General features: G+C 42.1%; 1 protein-coding gene across 1 annotated transcript; it reads right to left on the bottom strand.

The window, feature by feature from the left end:
- Window positions 1-2,687: 2,687 nt before the first annotated feature.
- cdan1 (codanin 1) lies at window positions 2,688-12,079 on the bottom strand. The gene is made up of 28 exons (XM_030786385.1): window positions 11,998-12,079; window positions 10,557-11,269; window positions 10,112-10,312; window positions 9,746-9,936; window positions 9,387-9,509; window positions 9,074-9,152; window positions 8,842-8,962; window positions 8,619-8,728; window positions 8,444-8,533; window positions 8,251-8,326; window positions 7,849-8,054; window positions 7,336-7,468; window positions 7,064-7,207; window positions 6,649-6,815; window positions 6,393-6,474; window positions 6,064-6,153; window positions 5,859-5,913; window positions 5,611-5,744; window positions 5,402-5,505; window positions 5,115-5,264; window positions 4,952-5,015; window positions 4,684-4,762; window positions 4,345-4,562; window positions 3,992-4,099; window positions 3,668-3,731; window positions 3,372-3,553; window positions 3,136-3,243; window positions 2,688-2,783 (listed from the first exon to the last, which is right to left on the bottom strand). The coding sequence occupies exons 1-28, from the start codon at window positions 12,073-12,075 to the stop codon at window positions 2,688-2,690; spliced, it is 3,966 nt and encodes a 1,321-aa protein (XP_030642245.1). The 5' UTR covers window positions 12,076-12,079.
- Between the last annotated feature and the right edge of the window lie 4,022 nt (window positions 12,080-16,101).

Genomic DNA, 16,101 nt, shown 5'->3' with positions numbered 1-16,101 from the left:
AGTAAAACAGGTCCTGTGAGAATAGTGATGTGGTGTAGGGATGCCTGACATAACAGAGCATGTCGTTTTTTGTTTTTTTTCTTTCCTTTTTTTTTTAAAGGTTATGGTACACGTTCAAGGAATTTGCCGACAAGCATATAAAATCAACCATATACACAGTGAAGACATCTGCATGACAGAGACAGAAAGCTATAAAACCATTCTTTTGTTATGTAGAGATACAGGGCTTTGTTTGAATGTCAAGACCAGCAGGACATGAATGCTGGGCATTTGGAGGAACTAATATTACTCCATCTGTGGGATCTGTGAGATCTGTCTCAAACTTGTCTTGATTTTATTTAACTACCCAGCACTCTCCCCCCGTTCTCCCCCCAGCAACCCAGAGTATTTTAACCCGACATACTGTAGTAATTTGGCTCTAGTGCTAGAGGGTGGGGCAGCGGGTTCTCGTGGGGCACACTGCTGGAGTAGTGCTTGGCTACCCCCAAGTCTGGTTTTTATGTTGTTGCTAAGAAGTTAAGGGAAAACAGATTTTTTTCCATAAGTTATTAACACAGCACGCGCAAAACTTCGTGATGTAACTTTACACAAAGAAGCTGAGCTCATGGCCTACCAGAGTAAACTATTCATTTAAGATGATATGGAAAGATAAAACGTTACTGGCAAATTATAAAGTAATGTAACTGAGTCCTCCAAATTCAGGTCTTGTTGCAGGGGCATCATTAGTGTACCTGCTAAGCCAGCCCACAATACGCAAGAAAATAAAGCACCCTTGACGAAAGCCAAATTTAGTGACACTTTCTTAAAATCTCGGCACCCTAAATATGTTCATAACACAACAGACGCACTTTTACCCTATATAACCTAAAGTTTTGGTGAGAAACAAGAGAACAGGCTACGGAATTGTGAAGGATGAATTTAACTTGACGAAATTTCAGATATTATAAAGTAAACTGAATAAGTTCACAATCTGCCTTAGCGCCGCAAAGAGGGTCTACTGTCATCTCAACCCAATTCCCACACTTAACAACAAACACCAACAGCTGAGACTAGTAGGCTTCGGAACAAAGACTTATTCCGTGATACATTCTTGACATGATCCCTGGTACTTACTTCCATGTAAATGTTTTGATCACTATAACAGGAATAAAAAAGTTCATCTAACGTTACACAAAGGTTGCTGTTTCTTACCTCTGATTCAGTGGACGGACTCGGATCGCGACTTTTACGTTTGCCATTTTCATTCGTCACTGAATGAAGAGCAACGCTGAACTGATGTTAGCGACTAATGTTGACACATTAAGCACTTCCAGATAACTGAACTGCCCCGACAGAACGGGGATAATGTGTCTCCAATGTTGTATTTCATGCCAGTCATCTTCAACACGTTCACGCACCAGGCACCGTTGCGGCGCGCAATGCAATGTCTTAACTTCCTGCTGTTCGAAAACTGGGCTGCGAGGGGGAGAGACTGAGGCGGTGACGAGAATCCGTCGAGAGTTGTTTTGGAGTGTATGTATTCGCCTCTCTGTATTGTTTCTCTCTCTTGATTGTAACTGTTACAATGTAACTTGCATTGTAGATATAAGTAAAGAGCTTGAACACCAGAAATTCGAGAATCCTTAAAAGCTGCTGAAGCTCCAAAATAGGCTTACAAGTTCAAACATTAATAATAAACAACGGTTCAAAGACTGTAAGAACATGTATTACTTTATTATATTACATATATATATATATATTCAAATATTCATAACACAACGAACATTATGCAGTTTAAAATCAACTGACAATAACTGAGTCCAACATGAACTTTAAGTCCAACATTATAAATGTGTACAATGTCAATTTACACACATGCGTGCGCACGCAAACAAACAAACAAACAAACAAACAAACAAACACACACACGCAGGAGTAAGCAGCACATGACATAACTTTCTGGGGTGAAATCGTGGATGTGGATAGTGTGTACATATGCATTTAAAACATACAGGCTGACATGATATGGTTAAGCTTTGTGCTGTGCCAAGATGTCCCATTGTATCTCACAGTACAGGTCAACATAAGGCACCCATTTCATTGGTCCTCTACAGAAAAGCCAGAGTCTGTGGGCATGTCTGTAACCTTGTGTTTCCACAAACCCCTAGGACCAACTCTATTCATTTTGTGTTCTTTACACATCCTGAACATTATTTGCTAATAGTTATAATGCCAGCAAACAGATAAGAGAAAGAAAAGCATTCTAGAGTCCTTAATCTGTTGCCAAGCTCAGAACAAAAAATGAACAGCAAAAGCAGCAAACTGTCTGTGAGTTTGTGTCTCCAAAATTTACCATGACTCAAAACAGCTTAGTTGCTCATATTTTGATCATGATACTTATCTCTCATATATAGTCAGAATTAACTAAATGATTGAAGTCAGGCAATGCCTTCAGCCACCCAAAGCCTTTCTATATAAATGTTATAAAACAGTTCAACATAGGCACAATCATCAAAGCAATATCATGGATTATGACTAAATGACTGGTCACACATTTTCCTCAACATCACCCCAATGCTTTAAAAGTTTCACATGTTATAATTCTTAATAAAGGCTTAATAAATGTTTAAAAGTGACCAAGTATTCAGCAACCCTCCGCTCATGACGGGATAGGTTCTAAAGGTCCGTATGCTGGCTCCCTCTGGTGGTCACTCTGATACTTGCAGCATGTCTCTGTGATTGATCACCGTAGGCAAAGGTGAGGGGCAGGCAATGGACAACTGCTGAAACTTCTCAATGGACTCCTACAATGTGAGAGGGAGAGCAGTTAACATACAAAAAACAGCTTTCTGAAACTTCCAACTAAAGCATTAACATAAAAGGACGAGAAATTCTCAAAATCTGCACTTACTTTTTCTTTGCATTTGTAGGATGTAGAAGTTCTTATGTCACATTTTTCCAATTAACAAAGCAGTTCACTGTGTTGTCAAAGTGTCTCTGAATGTTACTCTGAATCATACCTCTCCTATGCTTGAGCATATACATCTATCTTTCTATCTATCTATGTACATACAGTGTGTGTGTGTGTGTGTGTGTGTGTGTGTGTGCGTGCATGTGTGCGCGTGTGTGTTTTTCCTCTGTGTACAAGGTCCTTACCGCTGGCCATGATAACTCCAACAGCTTGGTGCAGTGAGACCCCACCTCTTCCTCTCTAAGGAGCCCTTTTCCTCGGAGCAGTCCTACCAAGAGCAGGAAGTTGTTCCACTGCACAGAAAGATGGACAGATTGTATGTAAATAATACAACACAAACATCCCATGAGCAACTACTCCGTCCATCAACACTAAAAAAAAAGTGTGTTTTGTCAGGCTACATTACATCAGTCACACTAACCTCTCTGTCAGTGGCGTTGAGTATAGAGGCTAATGTGGTCTCAGTGAAGAGAAGGTGTAGGGGTGAAGGGGCATGAGAACCTCTGCTCCACAGGAGCACAAATGCATCCAACACAACGTTAACATCAGGACCTGACGTCTTATCAGCCTCAGGTGGGGATCTCAGAGGCAGCTCACCTGATACTGACCACACAAATAAACACCACACAGGAGGTATGACAGTAGAACCATTTCAAGCATTTCATTTAGCATGTCCCCACACTGGGGGCTTGCCTTTAAAACTCTGCACATTCTTACCCAGTTTACCAGCCAGAAGGACAGTGCATCGCAACAGCATCTGTTCTGCTACTGGAGACAAAAACTGCAGAAAAACAAAGAGAAGGAAGCTGATGGGCAGCATTTCACAAACAGGCTAAAGCTGTATCAACTGTGCAAAACATTGCTTTCTTCTCAGATGATACAAACTATGCAATAGGCAAACTGTTTTTGTTTAGGGTACATGACAACAGATGATTAATGATTCATAATTATCCCCAATGCATTTTTCAGAGAGAGAGAGAGAGAGAGAGAGAGAGAGAGAGAGAGAGAGAACTATGAAACTGACTATGTAAGTTTCAGCACCTTTCTGCATTTAAGGGTCTGTCCCACTCTCTCTAGCAAAGCCTGAATCTGTTGAAGAGTGAAGGCCTCCTCATCAGACCTGGGCCCCACAGCTACACTCAGCACTTCCTGAGAAACACACAAGGCTAATCAGTGCAGGGTCAGACATGCATCAAAATTAAAAACATGTCTGGTACACCATTCACCCAGAATGAAAAACAGTAAATGTACGGGTATAGATTGTGAGCATTCCGAGTCAGGTTTACTGGCTCATTTACACTGTACAATTTTTAAAGCGCTGTTTGGGATGCTGCTGTGGTAAACATGAATGACTGCTGTTGAAATGTAATGTTTTGAAAGACTCCTCTCCGTACCTTTATTTCATTAATGACACATGAGGCCAGAGGGGCTTTGTGAATGCAGTCTGGAGGGCAGTCTGGAGAACCCTGCTGTACTCCAGTCCTGTGGGTTTGACTCTGTGTCTGTCTGCCCTTCTCTGAGTCTTCAGCATTTAGACAATCCGTGCGGTCAGGGTACGGCTGACTCTTCATCACATGATCAAATGTGCTCTTCCACTCTCGCTTAATCAGTGCTGAAAAGGAGGTGAAACCCCGTGAAAATGTGTTATTCTTAGTTCTGCCTGAATACACATTAGGGATATAAAGAAGCACATTCTCTAAAGGTAAAGTCTGTAACTGTATCTCTGATAGAACCTGTGATGTTGGAGGACAGCCAGCTGCAGGCTTTCTCCGTGGCCAGCCGTGTGGTGATGTTCTCAGCTGTGGTCAGGACCTGAGGGAGACCACAGAAGCTCATTATCACAACTGAGAGTGTAACGTTTTTAATGCAGCATGACAGTCACTTCAAAGGTGTTACATTCTAAAGAAGAATTTTTATACTTAGACTTTTCATAAGCATATCTATCACACCCATTTCACTTCTGCTCACTGTAATGAGTGAGTTTTGTGAAGTAATACTCACTGCAGCAGAGGTCTCTGCAGGCAGGAGGACCCTGAGAGCACCAGGGCCTTTCTCACTGCAGAACCTGGAGACAAAAGCAAAACACTGATTTAAGCTGAAAAGCCACAGAGGCCTGAGTAAATCAGATGAGTGAGAACAGAGGGGCAGAGATGAGGTTGTTTACCTGGTGGCTCTCTCCAGAGCCTGCATGCCTGCATCACAGAGCTGGGCACAGATAGAGTCATTAAGTTTGTGTGCACTAGCACCCTCTAAACTCAGTCCTTCCCTTAGGGTTTTCTCCCCGCCCTTTACCAGCTCTGTCACTAGTGTGGCCCTTGAGAAAAACAAGCAAACAAACAAACAAAAACATACATACACCGATAAATTAGTGTATATCCACCAAAGCTGAAAGGGGAATGGTGAAAAGTGTAGCTAAATGTGTGGACATGTTTAAGGAGATATGGGACTGACTTGATGTGTTTGACACAGTTAGAGCCCACCCTCTCAGCCACAAACTCCACAGTGCGTCTGAGCGAGGGGGGTTGGTTATGAAAGAAAGCCTGCTCCAGGTCCACCTGGGAAAAGGACAAATAAATAAATAAACAAATAAAGAAACAAACAAATAGAACTGTTGTTGTCTGAGGTAATAGGCTGCTTCATTCCTCTCTCTGACAACACACCTGCAGCTTCTGCTGAGACCTGGTGGTGGGGGGTCCCTTCAGCTCCGCAGACGTGGGGGTGATCTTACGAACCAGGCCTCCACTTTTGGCTGTGCTGCCTGCCACAAATGCTGCAAGAAGCTTACGAAACTCTCCTGTAAACACGAACAATGGAAGACAAAAAGAGTATGAATGAAGTTCGGTTAAAGCTGAGATCTCTTGGTACTTTTAAATACCTTTAGGAGTTATAAACAGGGTTTTACACTCACCTAGATATGGACAACAGGTGAAGAGAAGCTGTTGGTCCACAAGTGGGAGACTATCCTGCGGGAAAAAAAATTGAGAAGAGATTACAATCAGGCGACCTGTTCAGATTCTGAAGTCTGATGTACATGAATAAAAGGAGGGCTCCAAAGTGAAATTTACACAGAAGCAGAACTGTTTCTTCAACCCTAAGTCTGATGGAAGACTCACCAGTCCCTGAGAATTAGTGTTTTTCTCCAACAACTCAGTTTCTTCATTGAGACCGGAGCTAAAGAAGAGGTCCTCAGGAAACACTGGGATCTGAGAGGAGAGAGAGAGGGAGAGGGAGGGAGGGAGAGAGAGAGGGAGAGGGAGGGAGGGAGAGAGAGAGAGAGAGAGGGAAAGGGAGAGAGAGGGAGAGGGAGAGGAAGGGAGGGAGAGGGAAAGAGAAAAAGGGGGGGGCCACATATTTCTGCATTGTGTGGAAAATTGGTTCTGTGAGCTGTGGATGTTGTGGAAACTTTGTATTTCTGTTAAGAGCTTGGTGGGATTTATGGTACCTGAAAAAGCCAACCCAGTACAGCCACCATGAGGAGCTGGTTTAGGTAACACACCTCTCCACCTCTACCCAACACCATCCGCCTGACAGAAAAAAACAGAACATTAAAGCATGTTTACACATATTCAATTACCACCTGAAAGTGTATGTAAGATGAGTGTGAAGGAACAAGCAACGAAACACTATGTGGACTGAAAGCCATCCAAGCAGGAAAAGATAGGGCCATTGCATGTGTGTGTGTGTGTGATATAAAACACCTGTAAATTAGCAGCAGGAGGTTCAGGGCAGTCCTGTAGCAGGGCAGAAAAGGACCAGTGAAGTCCATCATGGAGAGAAACTCCACCATCCAAGGCACAGTTAACACGGTACGCCGTCTCCGCATGCAGCTTCGCAAAACAGCACACACATCCAGCACCGGAGAGCTCTGAGAGAGGTAACAATACACAATAACAGAACACATACATTTTCAGCACTATGATGATCAATAATGTACGGACATGTGAAGAAGAATTTATAACATATCTGAGGAAAAAACATTCAGTTACAATCACTTGGTAGTCTGTGTTTCAGACATAACCACATCCATCAAAACTATATATTCAGTGGCTTTCACAATATCTCTGGTCCACTAGATTTCTCCTGCTTGAAACAAACACGTTGTCCTGTCCTCACTTTACTGCGGAGAGCGACGGCTGTCTCCTGTCTCTCTCTGGATGGAGGTTCAGAGGTCTGGTAGGGCAGGAAGGAGATGAAGCCCAGAAACTTCGCTAACAGCCGAGCCATAAGGAGCACAGAGGAGAACTTCTGCTTTTCATCCTGACAAAGAAAAAGCCACAGATTGTTGTATACTATTTTAACATTGGGAGGAATATCTAGTTTGCCAACTGACTAAATAACATAGGATTGATATGACCAAAAGGGAACCATCCAGATTTATCCCTAACCTGTTGTTCCATATCACCCTCTTCATCACCGTCTCCTCCATCTGTACGGGCCTCTGGGCCCAGGATGGACACGTCATCTAACTGCAACAGCTGGTTACACAGACTGTCCTTCAGATGCTGGTTCAACTGACAGCTAAAGAACAGAGAAGACACATGACACGTTCACACATTAATATAATACTGCTCTTTTACTTCTAATCACACAGAGCAAAACTGCCAGGTTAGTCTGTTGAGTTTAGTGACTGTCATAAAGCAGGACTGTCCAAACATTGTTCAATTAGAAGAGAACATTGTGTTCCAGTGTGGACAGTCCTGGCCTTCGACGACCTGTTGAGGATTATGTGACTACCTGTATAGCCATGTTTTGTGACACGTTTCCCCAACGGATTATGACAATTACAGAAACAATTGTGATTTGATTTGGTGTGACTGAGAGCTCACTGTCCATTTAAGTGAGCAACATGTGGAAACTGTAGAAAAATACAGCAGGTCTATAGTGTTACACAATCTCACCAGCTAGATGTTTGCAAGAAGTCTCTGAAGAACTCCTGGTATCCTGGGAAAGAGGGAGGAGGACATGGTCCCATGAGGCCCTGAGGCTGGATCAAACGCTCCTGCAGGCGCTTCAGACGACTGAGGCTGTCTGCTCCCAGCATTCCCAGTAAATCAGCATCAGGGGCATCTCCAGGAGAACCCATCACACAGGGGCCCTTACAGGTCTGGAGCAAGGGACACAATGAGGAGAACGAATGGATTTAATTGTATATGCACATGGAGAGAATGAAACAAAGGGAAATGTAAAGACTAAACACTACATTCATTATGCATACAACACATCAGATTTCAGGGAAGTCAGAGGGTAGGTGACCAAAAGGAGAAAAAAATGGAGAACGTAGGCTACGGTTCTTGGCTCACCTGGATCAGTTGCTTCTGGAAAAGCCTGGCAAAGTGGGAGTGGTTTCCAGTTGCAGTCAGCTGGCTGACCATCCCCCTGTCGCAAAAATTACAATCAAGCTGAATCCTCAGAGACCACATTTAAAAGTGCTTCAAACTACCCAACCACCCAAAACATCATTATGTTTTATTAAGAAGAAAAAAAAATGCCCACCTGACTCTACTGCCCAGAGCAGCCTCAAACACCCAGCCTGGTTCCATATGGTAATCTTCCCACTCTCTCAGCAACTCATAGAAAATGTCCCTAAAACACAAGACGGATATTTAAGAAAAAGCAGTGCTTTTCTTCAACCGTCCCCAAATCCAGAAGTGCCCATGTAGTACTGCACCTCTGCTTCTTAAAGATGTGGAAAGCTTTGTCATTACTGAAGTTGGAACGGTTGTCTGTGGCAGGTTGGAAGGGAACAGAGTGGATGAAGGTGGGCAGAGTGGGAAACACCTGAAAATAGATTATAAAAATCATCTGGGGTCCTAAAGAAAATAAAATTACAATAGATGACATTTTCAGTTGTATAGAGCATTTTATATTTGGAGTTTTTAATGTTTTTGCACCTTGGCTGTGCCCATGTCTTGAGCTTGTGACAGACGATCTCTCAGTGCTGAAGAGAAAGAGCCCACTCTCTCGTTCTCAGCCAGGAGCCGAAGGGTACACCTGTCCAGGTGTGATACCAGCCTGACAGACAGAGGCACAGACAGAGCGGGTCACGATGAGGCTTTTGATTAGAGTCCTGTCTGCTCAAAACACGTATGGGGACTTTAAGAAACAATGGCAAAAATAACTCACTCAAACTGGTTCTCCAACACCCTTACAGCAAAATACACACAGTTGTGCACACTTCTGAGGTATGGTTGTTCCAGAGCATCTGGGAAAACAATTTTTTCAAAAAACTACAACAATTGGAAAGTTGAATTTGAAACTGTACATCCAGACAGGCATTCACTGAAATCACCATGCTGACCAAGTGAGTGAATGTATAAGTCACCATATATCTTCATTATGATATTATTCTACTGAAAACTTGATACATCATTAGAACATCATGTTGTAATATTGATAAACATGATAAATTTGAGTGTAGTGATGAGATCATACTGACCCGCCTGGCTCCCACACACACTCTGTCCCTCCCCCTGCTCCTCCTCAGCATTAGACAGACTGCGAGAGGTCAGCAGTTGCAGCACAAAAAAGAGCTCCAGAAAAACACAGGGCACCAAGTTCTCTACAAGAGAGAAAACACCGGTCTCTATCACTACCTACAGCATTCATAATAAACAACCTAAACTGCATCACATGTGCATAATAAACAACCTGAACTGCATCACAAGTGTACTGACATGTTGCACAGTCCATTCCACAAAGTAAGAAAAGGTTGATATACAACAGAAAGATCCTAACTGCTCTCTCACTCATAACATTAATACATGTTTCCACTAGCTCCCTCTGCTGGTGTCTTGCCTGTAATGCATGTGCAGTAGAGTTCTGCTAACAAGTCCAGTTCTTGAGCCATTGTGACTTTGGTAGGGTCAGGACAGGGAGCCTGTGCATCAGGAGACACCAAGGACCCCTGCCTGACCCCTGGTTTCGTAGGGGTGATGGGATCTGAGGTGGTCTTCATAGGGGAGCTGGCCTGTAATGCAAGTTTAGACCTGAAAAGATAGAAAATATCCTGATAAGGACTGATGGAGAGGGTCAAATGAAAATCAGACTGGACACTGTTGGAAACTTGAAAGAAAAATCAAAAGAAGCCATTAACTAACATAAATCAATCATTTAAATATCATCCACAAATATCCAAAACCCCTTTTCTATCGGACCACATACCTCTCCTTCCTCAAAAGCTCTCTCTCCTCTTGCAGACTAACAGGGCTTCCTATAGGCATGGCCATCCCAGTGGTCTCTGGGACAGTGGGAGGACTGCAGGGGTTGCTAAGGGGAGTGGAAGTAAAGCAGCTCTTGGGTTTTGAGTGAAGTCTGTCTGCGCTGATTGGCGTTGGGTTAATACGGCGGGATGGTTTGGTCATCCTGCAGAACCAGCAAAGACATTACACTCTGCAATAGCTACTAAACAAACCATATTTTATAAAGCTATTCACACTTTTTAAAACCCAGGCCTTCAACAAGATGTACAAAAGCAAGTGAGGATATTTTGAGAAAATCCCTCAAACAAAATAAAACTGACTTTTGTTGTCTCAAATGTAAAGCAAAACAACTATACATTTAATTGGAATCCTTATTTAAAAACAACGCTAACAACCACAGAACTCACACAGGTGTGCCATGCGACGCCCCCACAGGTGGAAAGTCTTCCAGGTTGTTTATGTCGAGCTCCACTTGTGCAGGTGGAGACACTGCTTCATTCATTCTCACACAGCCAGCTCCTCTGCCCCTCCTCCCACCACCTTCCCCCCGCCCTCCCTCCTCCAGCTGGAACCCACGACTCCCTGCCTGTCGGCCCTGTCCACCCACTCCCATTCCCCCGCTTCGTCTGCGGCCGCGGTGGCCCTGCAGGGTGGGGCTAGGCTGCGTTTCAGGTGGTGACGCCATAAAGTCACCAAGGCTGTGCCGCTGGGCGGAACGCTTCTCCGAGGGTGCATATCTGGAGGCGGGGCTGGTCGCTGAGCTGAAAGAGGGACTACTAAGAACACTGACACCACTCAGACACTGAGATCCAACAACAGGGGCATCCTGTTCACAGCCCCTTCCCACGGGGGACACAGAGGTAGTCGGGGAGAAGAGCTGCACCCGGCTGGCACTGCGGGGGCCCGTTCCCGCTCCTGTGAACCTGCTGTTGTCCCTGCAATCACTTGAAGAGGCTTTAGCTCGGGCAGACCTGGAGTTGCCTGGAGTCTTTGCAGGGGTGGCTGGGCCATGGGTTAGTGTGTGACTGCTCTGATCCCTAAGGAAGTTCAGAAGGAAAGGCACAAACTCCTGCTTCTGTGCTTTTGCCAGCACCTCACACATGTATTGATGTTCCTCCTGCTGTAACACACATACATATACATCTAATACGAATACTCAAAACTGCAATGACATTTTGTATTAAAACATTAACTATAAGGTTTTCAATTTGGAAAACCAGGCTACCTGTGCAGTCGTTAAGTGTACGGGATATCCGTGAAAATTATGAGCGTATTCGTAGTCGAGATGAGCTCAATTAATTAAACCAGATGCCGTGTCTCTGCATAATTGATAAATACATATTTATTCAGACACTGACTACAAGTTGTGGACTTGGTCTTACATGTGTGCTTGGTGTTGTTCACGTTACTAACACACAAGAGAGAGGAGAGAGATGACTGCAGCGATTGTATTGTTCAAAACAAATCAACAACAGTCGATAATACTATCTGTGTTTAATTTATTTAACTTTGTTGGCCTGCTTGTTTCATAGTTTTGGGGAAAAGCTACAATTCAGTCAAACAGCACGAACAGTTATACTGCAGGTATCTGTTTTCATTATATTGACACTGTGGGGTATGACAACGAAAGTACAAGACAGTTACACGTAACTCACAGCTTCACTGCTAATGTTGACAAGTTAGCGTCAAGACAAGTTCATGACATTCGTGGAGCTTGCTAAGCTTTCTTGCTAACTTTATGGAACTGAGAGCAATTTGGGACTGAAAATAAGCGATGACACTATCTTTTCATGCCTAAAAATAAGTCGCTATTGTATTTCACATTAAATGGCGCAGTCATAAACCTACCGTCTCGCCTCTAAGCCATGAAATGGCCTTGCTTGGCTCCACTTTTCTCTGAAGCAGCGATTCCAAAAGAGCCGCCATTCTGAACAGAGCACGCGCTGCTCGACTCCGCTATGACTGCGGAGGGGGGTGGCGGGAGCGCTGCGCGCGTATTGTCATTACAGTGCATTTTAGCACGAATGAAAAATTCCGCTAGGTGTCATACTAGTGCGGTTTTAAGGGGAAAAAATACACTTGTGCAGTAAGATTAGAACAGGTTTAAACAAGTTAATAATTTGTGACAGGCATTTATTTTTAAAAGCCTACGAATTATTTATCATTTCTCCTTTAAACAATACTCATCTGATACAATGGTGTATTAACTTTTTAATACCTCTTGAATCTAAACATTTTACATGAATGCAGAAATTTGCTGAATTGATTAGAGACTTTTTTCAGCATGCGAAATGAATGTTTTATTTTTAACCAGTTTATAAAAATAAAATACAAAAGAATTTCAAAGGAAAAACAAAAACAAAAACACTGTACAAGGTATTGTAGCTGATATGATACAAATGAAAACAACATAAATAATTACAGTTATGTACAATGTATTCCTCCCTCTCAACATTCCTTCTTTGAGACAGTGCAGTTAATGCTTCAGTTTAATAATTTTGTAACATTATTCAAAGTATGACACAGTATGTTCTCTGAAATTACACTCACAATGAAGTAGCACATAATGCAATGCTGCCATTGTCTTATGTTTCTCAAACTTAGAGGAATTAAAGTCAGTTGTTTCTCAGCACTGAGAGACTAACTATTGGAACATTCTAGACTTCTCATGCAAACCCAGAGAAAAGTCGGGGGAAAAAAAACATGATGGCTGTTAGAGATGGAAAGAGGACACACTCAGGAAACAGGTGGACATCCACTTACTCTGTAGCCAGGTAGTCATGCTTTCATTGGTTCTTAAGTTGACATGAAGCTGAGACATACACAGTCTATACATCTTTTCAAAGAGATTCTTTCAGAGGGGAAAAATAAGGAGATGGTCCATTTTCTTTGCTCACAAAACAATTACGATGAACCTATGGAACACCAATTACAATCAGTTACACGTGAGCAATACTTATTATCACAATCATCAGGATATGAAAACAGGAATTTTGAAGCTTAATCACTTCCAAAATCAGAAGCACCGCTTCTTCTATTAGCTTTTTCTATTCACTGTCGCATAATATTTGTATGCATGATATATTACTATCTTAATAATTTTGAAGTTGTCAACTGGTATTTTATAAATAAATACTTCCATTTAACTTTTTAGAAGTACAGTATTAAAAGTGTGCAGTAACAACTGAGCAAGGCTAAATAACATTAAAATGATTTTAAAGAAGGTAGAGCCCAACACTGTTTTCTGCAGTTCACAAACTTCAGACACACAAACGCCGCTTTCCATCATCTAGGTTTCAAACCCTAAAAAGGCTACGAATTAGCATGTTCACTTCAGATGAACCCAAACAGCCTCATAACTGATTCCAAACAATGAGCGATCATAAACACTCCAAACCAGGATAAACATAGCATCTTCACAATGAGCGCCACCAGTGGCATTTCAACCCCAAATGGAGAGGCATTTGTTTCTTTATCAGGAGGCAACATGCTAATTTATTTAGAGTCTTCAGGTGTCACGCAGCAACATTCATCTGACTCACAACTTTCATGGCCTCCATTTGTAATCCCTTCTTTCCCCATCCCCGGGGCTCTTGGTCCCTTACAAGACACTGTCTTATCACTCCTAAACCCACAGGAGCACAAACTCTCTGATGAAGGTAACCAATTGGTTGAAACGTGTCTGCATGGAGAATGAGGGCTGTAGCTGCTCGAGAGACTGGAAAACCTGCCTCATCAGACAAAAGAACCAGACAATCTTTCAGTCTATAGGACAATCTTTTACGGCGGATTATCTTTAAAAATGCAAATACTAACTTTACAAATGTAAGAAGAAACATCCCCAAAACAAATTCCAAGCATTTTTTTCCCTTTTCTGCATTTGCTACACAACCTAGAATACCTTGCAAAAGTTTAAGACCCTCCAAATGTTTTCAACTGTTGCTAGATCAAAATAATACAGACAAATCCCTGTTCATTAGCACTACTACTGCAAAGTCAGATGCTCAAACAGAAAACAGTTAAAGCAAAGCGAGTTATTTAAAAGCAGATGTTACAAAGCAAGCTAAAATTGAAATGTGCTGCTTACAATAATATTCAGACCCCAAACATTAATATTTGGCAGAGCCACTCTTTGCCACAAAAACAACTCTGGGTTTCCAGCAATGGGTGTTTACCAGTTTTATCTACTGGTTTGGAGTGACCCTCACTCACCCTTGGTTGACTTGTATCAGTTCATTCAAGTTCCTTGGACAGCTCTTAGGGGACTGCATTTATCAAAGCAAGCCACATATTTTTGATGGAGTTAGGGTCAGATCTTTGACCAGAGCACTCAAACAAATTCACCTTTTTGTTTCTAAGTCAGTCCAGTGCTGCTTTGGCCCTATGCTTGGGATTGTTGCCCTGTCGAAAAATGAACTCCCTTCCCAGCTTCAGGGGTTTTTTTTTGCAAACTGGAACAATTTCTCCTGCAGTATTTCCCTGTGCTTTGTGACATCCATCATTCCTTCACTTCTGACAAAATCACCCATAATTACCAATGAGAAGAACAAACATAGCCTGATGCTGCTGCCACCATTCTTTACTGTAGGGATGGTGCTTTTTCGGGGCGCAGGCAGAGTTACTTTTGTCAATCTCAACACCTTTTTCCATATTTGGGGCAAACTCCAGATGGGCTTTGGGGTGGTTCTTCTTGAATAAGGGTTTATTTCTTTCCACACTTCCATGCAGGTTGGAACTTCCTTAGGATGCTCATTGGTCTTTTTTTCACGCCTTTTCTTGAGATTTAACAGCTGGACAAATGAATCCTCCACATACCAATATTTATCTTTCACCTATGATTTCTGAGCTGCCTGAGAACAGGGTTTGAACACTTATGCAAACAGCATGTTTTGGATTTAGCTTTTGTTTATAATATCTGCTGAGAAATCACTCATTTTGGCTTTATGAGGTTTCTTTCTGAGCATGTGGCTTTCAATAAAAATACTAATTGGACAAAATCATGTCGGTATCATTTGCAATCCACAAACATTTAAAAATATTTTCTAGGCCTGAATATTTTTGCAGATCTGAAATGTTCAAATTTCCATGTGAAATGTACTGTTGAAAGAGACAATCCATCATAAAGAACTGAGGAGGAATTCAGGGGAGATGGATATTGTAGTGAGTGGAGTAAAGAGGACAACAAACAAGTACTGTTTAAACAACAGAGAAGATCCTATTTACAAGATGAGTCTGTTTCAGTCTTAAAAGAACAGAGGAATTTGAATGGGGGCAGGTGAGCTAGTGTGCTGCATTGCTGTTTATTGTAGCATTTTTTCTTTTTGTCTGAAGCGCATGCTAACAGTATCACTGGAAAGCAGAAGTTATATTACAGTATCTTACAGACAGAAAGGGAAGACCAGGAGCATATGTTACACTGAAAAGTCTCAGCGTCTACATACATGTCTGTATAACAAAGGGGTGTGGGTTTAAAGAATGAAGGACATAGTTATAAGAATAAAACCAGGAGTCTTTTTTGTTGAGTCATGCTTTGTCAGAATAAAGGCTTTGTGGAGAACTATATTTCATCAAGTTATTATCACTGACTTGGCATATCATGTAGAGCAGGCAAACGTGATCTAACCCTGTTGCCTATAATACAGAGTACTTTTCATCAAAGCATGATTTAACGATGGGAATGCTGACCCAGTAAGACTGTCTCAAAGATCTGAAACGACATTCAGTAACTTACCTAAAACAAAGAGTGTTCAAACTCACAACATGCAATGCTGTATATTACCGTATTATCTAAAACAAACAAAAAAAATTCCCTTTTCTGAATAAATGACAATAGCTCCAATAGCAATGAAAAAAAAAATGAAGGTCTTTATACATGAGACACTAGACGTACGGTCTATCACTGTCCAGTTTTGTACATCAGGGTTATTACTAAGCTGAAATGTGTCTCAGGTG

Source organism: Chanos chanos, chromosome 10, assembly GCF_902362185.1.
Source record: "Chanos chanos chromosome 10, fChaCha1.1, whole genome shotgun sequence".
NCBI classification, from domain to species: Eukaryota; Metazoa; Chordata; class Actinopteri; order Gonorynchiformes; family Chanidae; genus Chanos; species Chanos chanos.
The sequence above is the reverse complement of the archived record's forward strand: the minus strand, read 5'-3'. Positions and strand labels throughout refer to the sequence as shown.

Bases quoted from the DNA above. Each gene is read 5' to 3' on its own strand.
- cdan1 (XM_030786385.1), bottom strand. From the start codon at position 12,075: ATGGCGGCTCTTTTGGAATCGCTGCTTCAGAGAAAAGTGGAGCCAAGC. The intron at 7,208-7,335 runs GTTAGGGATAAA...TTTCTTTGTCAG, and splicing joins AGGGTGATATGGAACAACAG to GATGAAAAGCAGAAGTTCTC. The intron at 4,763-4,951 runs GTGAGTATTACT...GGTCTCCCTCAG, and splicing joins CTGCAGAGACCTCTGCTGCA to GTCCTGACCACAGCTGAGAA.